At 41.3% G+C, this 15,398-nt stretch overlaps 1 protein-coding gene across 1 annotated transcript; it reads right to left on the bottom strand.

Annotated features, from left to right (window-relative positions):
• Positions 1-12,440: 12,440 nt before the first annotated feature.
• Positions 12,441-15,137, bottom strand: LOC124712850. The gene is made up of 2 exons (XM_047242903.1): positions 14,821-15,137; positions 12,441-13,183 (listed from the first exon to the last, which is right to left on the bottom strand). The coding sequence occupies exons 1-2, from the start codon at positions 14,999-15,001 to the stop codon at positions 12,504-12,506; spliced, it is 861 nt and encodes a 286-aa protein (XP_047098859.1). The 5' UTR covers positions 15,002-15,137; the 3' UTR covers positions 12,441-12,503.
• Between the last annotated feature and the right edge of the window lie 261 nt (positions 15,138-15,398).

The raw sequence follows: 15,398 nt of genomic DNA, 5'->3' as shown, positions 1-15,398 counted from the left end.
TTCAAATCTTATATCTCTGGCAGGAAATCAAGGGTATTATTAGGAAAGAGACATGTATTAAGGTATCAGGCATCATCCAACTGGGAACTAATTACATGTGGGCTACCACAAGGTTCCATCTTAGGGTTCTTACTTTTTCTTGTCTATATCAAGGACCTTTCATCAGTAACATTACCAGATACCAAGTTTGTTTCGTTTGCCGATGATACAAACATTGCAATAAATGGCAACAGTAGTCTTAGAAAGATCGGCTAATAAAACATTTGTGGATATTAAGCACTTGTTTGTAGCTAATTCTTTGTCACTAAACTTTGAAAAACCACACTAAATGCAGTTCAGAACTTATAAGGTGTGTCCCACAAATGTATGCCTAACATATGACGACAAGCAGATAGAAGCATTGGACTGTGTTAAATTCTTGGAATTACAGGTTGATAATAAATTCAACTGGGAGGAGCACATGACAGAACTGCTGAAGCGTCTAAACAAATCTTTATTTGCAATGCGAATCCTGTCAGACATAGGGGATATAAAAATGAAAAAGCTGGCATACTACGCTTACTTTCACTCCATAATGTCATATGGGATTATTTTTTGGGGTAATTTATCAAGCCAAGTTAAAGTTTTCGGGATACAAACGTGCAAATAAGAGTTATATATGTTGGGAACTCAAAAACATTCTGCAGAGACCTGTTTAGGGAACTAGGGATAATAACTACCCAATATATTTATTCCTTAATGAAATTTGTCATTAAACATATTTAACTTTTTCAAACCAACAACTCAGTGCATGGAATCAATACTAGAAATAAGAATAATCTTCACAAAGATTTACAGTCACTTATTCACAAACAAACATTTTCAATAACTAACTTCTGCACCATTTCATTGCAGTAATGTAAATAGGTATTGTAGTAGTTCTATTATATGTTTATCACCTTATAAATAAAAAAAAATATTTTTAATTTTAATTTCAGTGCATTAATGCGAACTTAGTAAATGAGTGTTGTAAAATGATTCTTTCATATAGTGTTCATTTAAAAAATGACGATCATTCCACTTGGGACCTGTGGAAGATACATTAACTTATTTGTTTTAGTTGTAAATATTTGTCATGTATTATTCCTGGAGGATGTAGAACTACGGATCAATTGGAATGAAAGTAAATCTGATCTAGTGTAAGTAAACACTGGCACTGAAACGAAGCCACATCTAACCGCCAAGCATCGATTGACCATTTCTAAGATAATCGATAGACATAATGGCGATATAGAATCAGTTGTCAATCCGTTCATCATAAGAATAAAGCTGATGTAAACATTGCACTGTGTATTCTTCTGCGTTTGCTGCAACCTTATTGGTTTCCACGTGGGACTGCAGTCAATCTGTCTCGAGTACTGTCAAGTTTGATGCTGAGTTCAGTTTTAACTGTGCATTTAACAATACTGGCCAGTCAGCTGACACACCTAGCCTGCAGTGACGTGATCAGCTGCAGTTCACACGTAAAAAGAGACGAGCAGAGGAGCAATACAGCTTCCAATGTGGTTTAATATTTCAGCAGAATGAACTAACACACTGCAAATCTCCCACAATAGGCTCCTAAGATGGCTATACGAAAACCGCAACACGTTATCGTTTTTAACTAACATAATATTGTAATTAAAAACAAGAATGATGAAAATTCCTGACTTAACCTCAGGGTAATTTTTCTGTATAAGCTGTGTTTAAAGTAAGAGAGTATTGAAGGATTTCACAGTATGGTTAAATATTGACGTACTAAAGGTATTACTCACCGTCAGTCGTCTGGTAATCTCTTAACTCCTTCCTCATCCGAATCCGAGAAATACATTTCAGTTTTGGCAATGTCACCTGCTACGTTGATAACGAGCCAATGGACAACAGTATCCACGAAGCCAACCCGGCGCATCATTTTCTCTTCTTCTTTTATGACGACAAGCCCTTCTATATCCCAGCAGCATTCGGCAGTGACGTGTGAAAAAGCTGCGTGCGTTCAGTTCCAGTATGTCTGGCAGCTTAACAAACAGTCTTGTTACTTCTCGGGCCAAATCCCGCAGCTTGGCTCCATATCAGTTCTGTTGGGTTCATAATGCAATGGTACAGTAGCAAATGTAAAAAGGCAGCATTTGTACGATGTGCTCGATGCTGTGAAAATGATTGTTTTTCAAGTTTCTACGATTCTTATCTACCTCTGTGGTATAAAACGATGTACATAGTCCAAATAAAGAAGATTTGGTTTTTAATTTTTGCCTTAAAAATTAAATTGTTATCTTTTCTTAATTTAAGCAACTTTTATGAACAGTCTTTCATATAATATAGATAATTAAGAATTTGTATTTGAGATGGAACAGGAATTTCGCGTCCAATATGTAATTAGAAACAAGAAGACGCGCATTATTCATAAAAAATAATGATGCGTTTTATAATAACGAGATGCAGGTATTTCAAATTGAAAGAGAAAAAAAGGATACTATATGGATTTGAAATAACGCACGAATAACCGCAGTCCGTTCACATTGCATTACACTACCGACTGCGCTACGCGTTCATTGAGAGATATTATATCAACTGCAAAGCCGATTATCTCTCTAAATTTAAGAAAAACATTAAGAACAGCCTATTTCTCGGCACTTTTTAACCGCATTCCACGCATGGGTTTCACTACGGAACAGAAAACAGACTGGAACAGAAAACAGACTCAGCCACTTTTATATTGCGCATTAACAGCGCGACAATCAGAGCACAACACTGCGGAGGCTGTGACTGTACACAATTTTTGATATAAAAACTACGTAGCTATAGTGTGATTAAGAAAAACGTTGATGGCTCTTTTTACATTTCAATATCTTAAAGTTCCATTTAGCGTAATCTAATACATAAGTAGGACCTACTTCGAAGAGCGTAACTACACCAGTGTACGTGTGCTATAGCTTCTGACCAATCGTCGTGTTTGTGTACATCCAACGTTTCAACGAATTCTGACCGTGCTTTCAAAATTTAAACGCTTGAAAAATATTTGTACATACGTAAGAAAGAATACAGGTAAAAACTGGAGAAAAATGCCCAATGAGCCTGAAAATACGGGAGCCGGGAGATTATGAAAAAAATATGTTCAAATACGGGAGATCCCAGGAACTACACGAGGTTTTTACTTCTAAACAGAATGACATGCATACTGTAATGTTAAGAGGACAATTTAAATTACATGTTCAGGGCAAATCTATTATACTGCTATACTCAGGTCCCTTGTCATTTCATATAATCCTGCTCTCCCTCATTTTATTCATAACAGGTAATCAGTAGTGCTGCTGTTGACAACATCTCCATAACACATCGAGATTTGAGGACTAATAAACGAAAAACGAATTGTATTAGCACACCTGAAGGATATACACAACCCAGTTGGTGGCAGTGAAAAATGTAATATATTCTTTAAAGTAACCTACACTTCCCCAGAAAAACGTTTCAGAAAAAGTTTAATAAATTATAATTCTCGTTCATTTCAAAGTTATTTTCTGTAAGCATTCGTGGAGACGAAGAAATCACTTACAACTGCCGCAAACATATCAGTTCCTTTTCCATAGCAGAACTTATTGACACAGTGGCGTTTGTAACGCTGCCTGACTTGGCAAAAAGCTCGTAGGTGGGGTGTTGATGCGAGCGACCAATAGCAGCGATACGTCGTTCGTGTGTGCGTGTGGGGGGGGGGGGGGTCTTTGGAATATTACTCAAGTCTGTAGAACCCATACCAAATAGGACTAACAGCGTTATCTTGCGCACATTCGAAGAAAGGCAGCACACGAGTAGTGACGTGTGTGCTTGAGTCACAGGAGAGGCGCGGGAAATCTGAAAACCCGAATTTGCAGACGCCTGAAAGCAGGCGCCAATTATACCGCGAAAACCTGCTACCTACAAAGTTCGCCAACAATCAGTATTAAGCAAAGAATCTAGAAATGTGCCTCAGCCACCTACTTACCATTCCATTAAAAACCACGAAGACAAGACTAGACTCCAGAATGAGATTTTCACTCTGCAGCGGAGTGTGCGCTGATATGAAACTTCCTGGCTGATTAAAACTGTGTGTCGGGCCGAGACTCGAACTCGGGACCTTTGCCTTTCGCTGGCAAGTGCTCTACCATCTGAGCTACCCAAGCATGACTCATGCCCCGTCCTCACAGCTTCTATTCTGCCAGTACCCTGTCGCCTACCTTCCAATCTTCACTGAAGGTCTCCTGCGAACCTTGCAGATCTAGCACTCCTGGAAGAAAGGATTTGCGGAGACATGGCTTAACCACAGCCTGGGGATGTTTCCAGAATGAGATTTTCACTCTGTAGCGGAGTGTGTGCTGAAGCTGTGAGGACTCTCATTCAGGTCTTCTGAAATATTCACAAACTGCTTTAAAAGTTATATTGGTTGAGGAGAGAGATATATGGAGCAATTATACGTAAGCCATACCAAAAATTGTCTGCCCATGCATTCTAAAACATATATGGAGCAATTATACGTAAGCCATACCAAAAATTGTCTGCCCATGCATTCTAAAACATTAAATAACTGTTAATCTCTTAGTTTTAGAGTGCAGCTTGGTAATTTACCTTTTCTCCCCAGCAACGTCACTGTGGCTGCAGCAGTTATTCTTTTTTCGAGTTGGTTTCTTCTCCGAAGAGCTGAAAGAAAGGTAGGAGACGAGATACTGGCAGTAGTAAAGCTGTGAGGACGGGGCGTGAATCGTGCTTGGGTAGCTCAGTTGGTAGAGCACTTGCCCGCGACAGGCAAAGGCCCCGAGTTTGAGTCTCGGTCCGGCACACAGTTTTAATCTGCCAGGAAGTTTCAAGACTAGAGTGCACAAAGGCTTTTAATCACCACTCCCGCCCACCGTACGCGGTTGGAACGGCAAACTGTCCCAGTATCTTTTACAGCGCTAAGTACTCTCTGCCACGGTTTTCACAGTCTGTAGTCTAGTACTAACCCCCTGAGCTACCAAGCGGAGCATCAAACTAATGATTCCCACACGTGCATTAATGTGGAAACCACTCTGCTGACTGTGACATGGTCGGCAGTGGTGGATATTCTGTTCGGCGGCCTCCTTGGTGCTACTCGAAGGAGTGGGTTTCTGCTATCAGTACAAACACTACTCCGCACTGTTCACACCCAAATACGCCACGTGGCACGGAACAGTTAGGCCGTACGTGCTTGGAGCGAGTGAAGGGCAAGCAGCTGGCACGCGATCTACAGGGTGAGCACTAAGTCTTGCCCTGATTATGACAATTTACTACAGAATAACCATTTAACATAATAATTTATATTTGATGCCCTTACATAGGTTAGTGTTACTAGTTTTTTTAAGACCACTTACGTGGTGTTTCGTAACATATTTTCTGTCACAGTACCCACAGCAGCTTGTATCCTACCTAGCCTTCAGTTCGTCGACGTCAGCAACTGGTGTGAGGAAGACTGTGTCCTTGATATACTACCAGAATAAATATATATATATATATATATATATATATATATATATATATATATATATATGACCTAGTAGATAGTGTCGGAAGTTCCATGCGGCTTTTCGCGGATGATGCTGTAGTATACAGAGAAGTTGCAGCATTAGAAAACTGTAGCGAAATGCAGGAAGATCTGCAGCGGATAGGCACTTGGTGCAGGGAGTGGCAACTGACCCTTAACATAGACGAATGTAATGTATTGCGAATACATAGAAAGAAGGACCCTTTATTGTATGATTATATGATAGCGGAACAAACACTGGTAGCAGTTACTTCTGTAAAATATCTGGGAGTATGAGTGCGGAACGATTTGAAGTGGAATGATCATATAAAATTAATTGTTGGTAAGGTGGGTGCCAGGTTGAGATTCATTGGGAGAGTCCTTAGTAAATGTAGTCCATCAACAAAGGAGGTGGCTTACAAAACACTCGTTCGACCTATACTTGAGTATTGCTCATCAGTGTGGGATCCGTACCAGATCGGGTTGATGGAGGAGATAGAGAATATCCAAAGAAGAGCGGCGCGTTTCGTCACAGGGTTATTTGGTAACCTTGATAGCATTACGGAGATGTTTAGCAAACTCAAGTGGCAGACTCTGCAAGAGAGGCGCTCTGCATCGCGGTGTAGCTTGCTCGCCAGGTTTAGAGAGGGTGCGTTTTTGGATGAGGTATCGAATATATTGCTTGCCTCTACTTATACCTCCCGAGGAGATCACGAATGTAAAATTAGAGAGATTCGACCGCGTACGGAGGCTTTCAGACAGTCGTTCTTCCCGCGAACCATACGCGACTGGAACAGAAAAGGGAGGTAATGACCGTGGCACTTAAAGTGCCCTCCGCCACACACCGTTGGGTGGCTTGCGGAGTATAAATGCAGATGTAGATGTAGATGAAAAAAAGTCAAGAGGCGTTATGTCTGGAGAGGGTAGTAACGTCCAGATCGGTGGATTGGAAGAAACTGTTCAACACCCTGGCCACCCCGCTCTCCAGACATTATACCCCTTGACTTTTTTTCTGGGGCTATATCAAGGACAGAGTCTTCGTCACACCAGTTGGTGACGCCGACGAACTGAAGGCTAGGTAGGATACAAGCTGCTGTGGATACTGTGACCAGGCGGTAACTGGAATACCGCCTCGATTTCTCCGAGCTACCAAGGGAGCACACGTTGAGGTTTACTTACGTAAGTGGTCTCTAAAAAAATACGAGGGCGGTTCAGAAAGTAACCTCCGATTGGTCACAGTGCGGGTTGTGGGGGGAGTAACGACGCCATCTGTGCGTTCACGCACTCAACAGGTCAGTCGGCATCAAGCCGTGGTCGAGTGAACGTCGTACCTGCGCTAGTTTAGTTTTTGTGGCAGTTTGAAATGTGTGCTGCAATAGAAAACCCCGCCAAATGTGAAGTGCGTGCTGTCATAAGGTTTTTTACAGCCAAAGGATATTCTGCAGCAGCTATTCATCGTGAGCTTTGTGCCGTGTACGGACCAAGAGTTATGAGTGAAGGAGTTGTCCGTGAATGGGTACGTTTATTTAAAAGTGGACGAGAAAACGTTCATGATGAAGAGAGGAGTGGTAGACCATCATTGGTGACTGACGAACTCGTTCAGACAGTTGATGCAAAAGTTCGTGAAAATCGACGTTTCTCAATGTCGGAGTTGTCTACTGGTTTTCCATAGATTTCTAAGACTCTCTTGTACGAGATAGTGACAGCAAGATTGGGTTACCGTAAGTTCTGTGCACGATGGGTGCCCAAAATTCTTACCGACCACCACAAAACTCAAAGAATGGCCTCTGCATTAGACTTTCTGTCACGTTATGAGGACGAAGGAGAACCATTGTTAAACAGAATCGTGACCGGTGACGAAACCTGGATTAAGTACGTGAACCCTGAGACAAAAGAACAATCAAAGATGTGGGCACATTCAAATTCGCCTACCAAACCAAGAAAAGCCTCGCAAGATTTTTCTGCCAGAAAACTGATGGCAACGGTGTTTTGGGATGCCAAAGGGGTGTTGTTGGTTGAATTCATGGAACGTGGTACGACCATTAATCAAGACGTGTACTGTGAAACAATAAAAAAGTTACGACGGGCTATACAGAACAAACGCCGTGGTATGCTGACTTCTGGTATCGTTTTTTTGCACAATAACGCCCGTCCTCACTCTGCTCGCAGAACAACGGCCCTTCTTGAGTCCTTCAAGTGGGACGTTATCAACCATCCACCTTACAGCCCAGACCTGGCGCCAAGTGATTGTCACCTCTTCATGCATTTGAAGAAATGGCTCGGGTCACAGCAGTTTGATGACGACGAAGAGCTCAAAGATGCGGTCACAGGCTGGCTCCAGGCACAAGCGGGTGATTTTTATGCAGAAGGAATTTCAAAGCTTGTGAAGAGATACGATAAGTGCCTCAATCGCTATGGAGACTATGTAGAAAAATAGTGCAAAGATGTAGTTGTAAGATGTATATATTAAAATATTTTTATTTAACTTGGTGTATTTTTTTAAATCAACCGGAGGTTACTTTCTGAACGGCCCTCGTATTATGTCGAACGGTTATTCTGTAATACATTTTTATAATCAGGACAAGACTTTGTGCTCACCCTGTACATCGCCTACTGGCTGCTGGCTGGCTAGCAACATCGTTCCGCACACGCCTGTACTGTTAAGCTGACTCACAAGCGTAGAGAAGGGGAAGTATTGTTTGTCGTTCCCGAGCATCGTTTGTCTCCACTCGGCATGTCAAGTACAGATTCTAGCTCAGAGTAAGGTGTGGTTCCCTGTTATTATTACATACGAACGAGAAAACGAGGAAGGATTCATCCGTAATCCAGCACTGTAGACTGTATGCAGCAGCAAACGAGCTGTAGACAGATTCGAAATTCATAACTTTTTATAGAATGACTTACCGTATTTTACGGACCATAACATACTATGGAGTACCCCTTAATTTTTAAGCAATTTTTTTCAATGACATTTTTACAATTTTTATTATTAGACCTCAAAGCCAGAGTGTAAACAAATTCTTAACTTTAAACACCGAACTGACCTTTAAAATCCCTGAAAATCTTCTTCCTCTTCATCGTTCATCCTCTTCATATAAAACATGGTCTTCACTGCCATCGAGAGCGTTACGTATTCCGCACTTCTTGAAGATTGAACAGTAATGTCTTCTCTTACACTAGACAAAGACTATTTTATCCGCTGACACACTTGTTTGATTGTAGATCGTTTTAAAGCTCCCTTCGGCTTGAATTCACGCTGGGGTTCATCCATCATCCATCTGTTCCATTCCTCTCTCATATACACTTTAAAAGGTTTCTTTATCGAGATATCAAGAGATTGCAAATGTTTAGTATGTTCTCCCTGAGTAACAGCAAGCTCTGTATTTCCTTGTCTCAATTTCTCCCTCACGAAATTTTTCAAGTAACTACTAAACTGATCTAGCACAAGAAGGGAACTCTTTTTCAATAAAGCACCTTTCTTTCTCTTACAAACCCTGTTAATCCATGATTTCATACCAGCCTCGTCCGTCCAGCGCTTATCATGTACATGAAAGACAACACCTGGCAGTATTTCAGAAGGTTTTGGCATTGTTTTGCTCTAGAAAATGGTCACTGGATTAAATTTAGTACCGTCAGCACAACATGAAAGGACAGCAGTGCAGTGCATTTTTTAATGTCCATTTGTTTTTATAGTTATAGTTTTAGCACCTTTCATGGCAACAGTTCTGTTATTCGGCACGTCAAATGGCAAGGGGGTTTCGTTCATATTCACTATTTGGCTTAGTTCCACACTGGTATTCTTTTGATGTTGGATAATAGAGCGATGGGGAGAAAATGTTTTCTCTTCATACTCTTGTGGCATTTTCTGAGCAATTTTGGATTCGATTCGCATGCTAAGTCCATGACGCTTCATAAACCTGTAGCACCAACCAACCCCACCCTCAAAGTCTATTGAGTTCCACTGTAGCGCTAGCTTAAGCACGTGTACTTGAATCATTCTTGTGTTAATTTCATCGCCATTTTGACGGTGTTCTCGAATCCATTTCAATGCGGCATCTTCTAGTTTTGGCCATTTTGCGTTTAGTCCTTTAGTCCCCTATTTGCACATTTAGTCTCCCTAATTTTTTTTAGTTCTTCTTTACCAGCCCGACAATCGCGATGCTTTTTTCTGTTGATGTAGGGCCGAAATGTCGCTCAGCTGCTACGTTTCCATGTTCTTCTGCGTACGCTTTTACTTTCAATTTTTAGCCCGCATCATATGAAAACCATTTAGTTTTTCCATCACGAAACTAGCTACTAAAGCAAATATTGTACTGTTACCGATAGCACAAATCACTTTCAGTTATAGTTCACTGGCCCCGTAGACTGGAATGACGCGTCATGGGCTAGACAGTGCTCTGGGTTTGTGACGGCGAGGCGGAAAGCAGACAGTGTTAGCAAGCTTGTGAATCCACACAACTCATGTTCGTCGCATCTGTACACTGCTGCTGCAGTTGAATCCAATTTGCCAGGCAGAGATAGGTTTCCTGTGGCAACGAATATATGGCCATTGTTAAGACTGGCGGGCATTTTAAATCAGCCACTTTTTATACCAATTTTGAGTATAAGGCGTATCTGAATTCTCGAGGCAATGTTTACAAAGAAAAAGAACGTCTAATCGTTCGTAAAATCCGGTAACTGTTTTACGGTGATTTGTAAAAGTTGATTTCTTCCGCCATAACATTTTGTTACTTTTATTTTCAAAACCCAGATGTCGTGAGATTTATATACACGGAAATGCTGGTTTGTGCACATTAAATCGTTTGTATGTGAACAGCATTGTGTTTGCACCTATGAGAGATTTATATCTTTTCTGTCGTTTTCCCGCCGTTTTCACTGTTCGTTTCCATTTGACAATGTAATTTTAGAAAATGATACAAGGTTGTCAGTCACGCAAAAGAATACACCTGGTAAGCTTTACATTTTCTTTTACATTTGCTCCCTCTGAGGTACCGGTGATTTTATTGTAACAATAGCTGTACAGTGAGGCGCATACACACGCTGTTGCTTGTCATATGAAATTCTTTTCCCATTTCCCAGAACGTTTTTGCCGTCAAAACCCTCCTGAAGTAGCCTGCAGCTTGTAGTTATATAAAATGGGACGTTTCTCCACTTCCCTTACAAAGCTAACGTTCACCATCTACTCGTTCATCTTCCAATTAGGCCTACACTACTAGAGCTGTGTTCGAGGACACGACGTAACTAAGCGATTTTCTGGTGAGTCACTCGCCAGTCGCTGATGAGTCACAGTGCAGTCGCGCCTTCTGCAGAGCCTTATTTAACTACACAGCAAGTGATATGCAATCGAGCGGCTATCAACTTGTGTCGGCAACGGGTTTCAGTTGAGCCACTCCGTATGGGGAGAGCCTTTAAGGCCAGTTTCACGTTTGTGCGGCAGCCTCTTGTGCAAGGTATGCTGCGATTTCAAGTTTATCCAGCTGCTGTTGTGCGTAGTATTATACAATTCGCTGAATTTCATTTCATTCCTTCCCAGTCTCTCACCACTACCCCAGCGAAATGGAATGTGGAAAATATTACCTGAGGTCTTAATTTATCGTCGCTTAAAAAGGACAGGCAGAATGTAAAGGTACCATACAAGTAATTTAAAAAGGTACGGCTGCGTGGCGTTTCAATACCTATTTCAAGAGCTCCAGACTTACCATGAAAAAATCTTCCAGTAGTTTCCACCAGTTTATAAAAATCTGATAAATTACAAGGTCGTTCGAGGGACTGTGTGCAAAGAGCACGCTTAAGCAAAGAAAAGAAATTCACCGACGCTCTGTTACTCAAAGAGCTGGGAGCCGATGATATTCGTAATTATCTAAGAGCGTTTGAAACACGCTTTCCGGAGTTGCTGAAGACACGAAACTGTTATTAACGAAAACGAATACAATCATGAGAGAGGCTACAAGTTGCGATGAGAGGTTGTTTGCTACTTTACTGTTTGTAGCCACTGGAAGAAGTTACGAGCATCCCTAATTCCTAGTTGTTATATCCCCACAATTACTGTGGAAAATGATTGCTAAAACCTGCAGTATGATTTAAGACGCCTGAGGAATTACACGAAGGTAATCAGGACAAAACACTAAAACAGATTATATATCCAACAATGAAGGGACTGCTACATTTCTCGCTTCACTGTTGCTGTACGTTTCATATGCACTGTCGCACAAGCATTTACCATCTCTGTATCTGTCTAGAAAGTCTGTCATCATACCTCCATCAGCTTCGCTGTCTGGCACATAAGCCATTTTAAACAGCGTATATTTTCGCGCGTACCGACAGCAGACGGTCGTCAGCCGGGAAGTTGCATGGAGGTAAAAAAAGAGCGAAGGTGGCATTACGCTACAAACTTGAAGCTGTTGTCTGCCATCTTAACTGGCCCAAAACATTAGGTTCACCCCATTCATACCACCACAGTTCACAACAGTGACACTTCCCCGTGACGTCACATGACTGTGTCATATTGCTAGAGCAAATATGCATTAAAGAACAGAAGTTTTAGCATTTAAAACAGTTACTGCGCGCACACTATAGAAATAATGTACAAGAAGCAATCGTAAACAATAGTCTGCCAAGGTTTTGGGCTACTTACAATGGCGTCCACTCTGGCTTCAAAGCAACATACAGCGTAGATCTGTAGTGCCATCTCCAATTTTTTTACCTCCATGGGAAGCTGGTCGGACAGCGCAAAACACGGCACAATTTGTTGGGTGGTTGTGACGAAGACAACAACAAGAGCACAATGCAAAGCCGTAATTTTTTGCACTCAACACACAATTCACACAGAAAACGTTGCAGAAATGGAGCGATCAAAAAGTTTCAAAAGTATTTTTATCACAGATTTATAATTTAATGGTGTTAAAGAAGAAACGAGCATCACAAAAGATTTAACATAAGTGTAGGTTTTGTTGTTTACATAATAGTAAAACCATACGAATCACGAATTTTCTAAATTGTCTGATGCATTGGGTAGACTGGAAGGCGGTCGTGAACATTTCTGTTCTACACTGTCACAATACAGGGTGGTTCCAGTTCCTGAAGATATCTGCTCATCGGCAGGGTTGAAGACATGCTGAAGGTTCTGGCATGAGGAATGAACAGGTATAGATGGGCTTTGTGCCTGTCGATGCTGAGAAACGTTAATAGCTTCACTAATATTTGTTGATGTCCTCTTTCGTTTTTTAATGTTTGCAATGATCTGAAGAACATTTAGCTGAAATTCTACTATCTCATCATCGTCGAATGTTTCTAAAGATGGAATTATACCTCTGAAAAACGATATATGGCGATCTGAATGTTGTTTAGAAACGTCCGCCATCCGCTGTTCCACGGTATCTTGTTTATGCGTTCCCTTATTTTTTGGGACCGTTTCCTTCAGTTCACTATCTTCCTCACTGCAAGAGTCAGTGATACAATTAGAATCTTCATTAACGACTGGCTTACTGACTTCAGTAGGACATCCGCTGGACGCTTTCTTTAAAAATTGTAATTCTTGTCCGTAAATGTATGTTGAAGTTGTCTGTTTTCCAAATCTTGATTTAAAGGAAGAAGTGTTCTTCCTTTCGCTTTTATGAAATGAATCTCGAACGTTGGTCCATTTTCTCATAACACTTTTGCCTGAAAGAGAAAAACATTAAGATGGCTTCATTCATTTCACACACTTTGCAAATGTACATATACCAATATAACAAGCACTGGAACAAGAAAAAAACTTCGATCTGAAAACTTGTTTTGTGGTTAATTTGCATTTATGTGCTTTTTTTGTACAACCTCAAAAGTATTTGGTTCATGCGCCACATTGCCTTCTGCTCACGAAAGTACCAGATGGCTATAATTAAAGTTCGGCCACTCGCATAAGTCCAGTGTGGGTTGTAATATTATCGTATGGCAGCGAAACATTGTAGATGTTCTAATGCACTGATGTAGAAACGATTTTCACTAGAAAAAATTACTTCCAATTTTGACCACTAGGTGCAAATCTGGAGATTTGAATGCAGGAACGACATACACAAATATTAACGTATGTAATGGATTAGGAACGGGATGTGGGCAGAAAAGGTCAAAGTGAGAAAGGCATTATTAACCGTCACTTACACAGTGTGTTCAATATGAGCAATGGAGACGTCGACGAGATGTAAACAACGCCAGATTTGCATCTGGTGGCAAAATTGGACATATTTTATCCAGTGTAAATATGTTCTGCCCAATGCATTACCACAGCTACCAAATTTCGCAGCTATGCGATAATTATGAAGGCCACACTGGACCTCTGTGAGTGGCTGCACTTTAATTATAACCAATCGGTACAAAGGCAAACAGTCGCTCAAAATTTTCGATACTTAGGATGACGTTAAACACATACTTGTCAGTCCTTCAAATTCGACTTATATCAGCTGGAAAGGATAATTATCAATTGTATTTATGAGCGTGGCAGATTCAAATTACTCTTTTTTGTACGATATTGGAAACCATGAGAAGGGTTGTTCAAAAAAATGGTTCAAATGGCTCTGAGCACTATGGGACTTATCATCTGAGGTCATCAGTCTCCTAGAACTACTTAAACCTAACTAACCTAAGGACAACACACACATCCATGCCCGAGGCAGGATTCGAACCTGCGACCGTAGCGGTCGCGCGGTTCCATACTGAAGCGCCTAGAACCGCTCGGCCACTCCGGCCGGCGAGAAGGTTTGTATTCAAAGAAGTTCAGCGTGGAAATCAGTAGTATAAAAAGAAATGGAAATTCCTTAAAAAAATGCCTTTCTGGTACGAAACCCAGAGGGGTCTTTTTTATTGTAGGGAATGAGGCTTATTTTATACCGCGGATAGACTTTGCGATCACATGCTCAGAATAAATATGTTACGGTTGGAGAAAATTTTCTACTACTATCTTCTCGGAGCCCAAAGTTCGTAGGACGTCACTTCGGGGAAGTGAGCATCAAATAGCGAATTTTTCACGCACATTTGAACTTGATATCGATTTTTCTCTAGATACTGTAAAATCTTGGGTAGTTTTCGGGAACTCCATGCGAGACAGCTATCTTCATGAAACTGAAGATACATTATCAATAATTAGACTGCAATGTGTGCAGAGAGCTGAGCAGGAACATGAGGAAATAAACAATATGAAGAACATCATCGCGGATTACTTTTTGACGTCAGATAGGACAAGAAAACACGGTTATTACTCTATTTACTGTAAGCGCCTTAAAAAAAAAACGATACAATAAAACCTTTTTGAACAACTTACTTACCATATTCAGTTCTTTCCCTGTAGTTCATGCCTTGATACGAACCATTCAATTCCTTGAATATACCAATCCACGCATTTTTCGTATGAATCCTGACCTTGTAATTTTCCAGAGTTTTGTCCCATATTACTGGCCGTTCTTTCACTAACGAAATTAATCGCTTAGTGTCTATTTCCCGAGTCATGTGTAGGCTAACGGCGAGGAATTACGAAAACAGAATGAAAGTGTAAGAACTATGGAACGAATAAACTGAAACTGCACTCTGTGGTTGCTTGCAGAATGCCGTGCCTTGCCTGAACGCTGAGTGTGAATGCGCCAACGTTTACCTAGTCCCCCACCACTCCACACGGTGCCGTGCTAACGGCGCGGCGGCCGTGTGCTCGATAACCCCGCCTGCTCTACTGCAGTGGGGGAGCGCATTTTAGACGGCAACGCCTGCGCCGGGCTAATGTGAAAGCTGCCGCACGGCGTTTCATAGCGCAGTCGAGCGCACTTGCCCCGCACCCGAGCGGCGAATCGCAACAGCCCATCGCCACGTCGTACCATCTATTCATATTTCGCATTTGCATGGGCAAATCGCA

Source organism: Schistocerca piceifrons, chromosome 1 (genome assembly GCF_021461385.2).
Source record: "Schistocerca piceifrons isolate TAMUIC-IGC-003096 chromosome 1, iqSchPice1.1, whole genome shotgun sequence".
In the NCBI taxonomy this organism is placed as follows: Eukaryota; Metazoa; Arthropoda; class Insecta; order Orthoptera; family Acrididae; genus Schistocerca; species Schistocerca piceifrons.
The sequence above is the reverse complement of the archived record's forward strand: the minus strand, read 5'-3'. Positions and strand labels throughout refer to the sequence as shown.

Excerpts from the sequence above, each read along its gene's own strand:
- LOC124712850 (XM_047242903.1), bottom strand. The coding sequence starts at position 15,001 with ATGACTCGGGAAATAGACACTAAGCGATTAATTTCGTTAGTGAAAGAA. Across the intron at positions 13,184-14,820 it reads CAGGGAAAGAACTGAATATG|GCAAAAGTGTTATGAGAAAA; the intron begins GTAAGTAAGTTG and ends TTTCTCTTTCAG.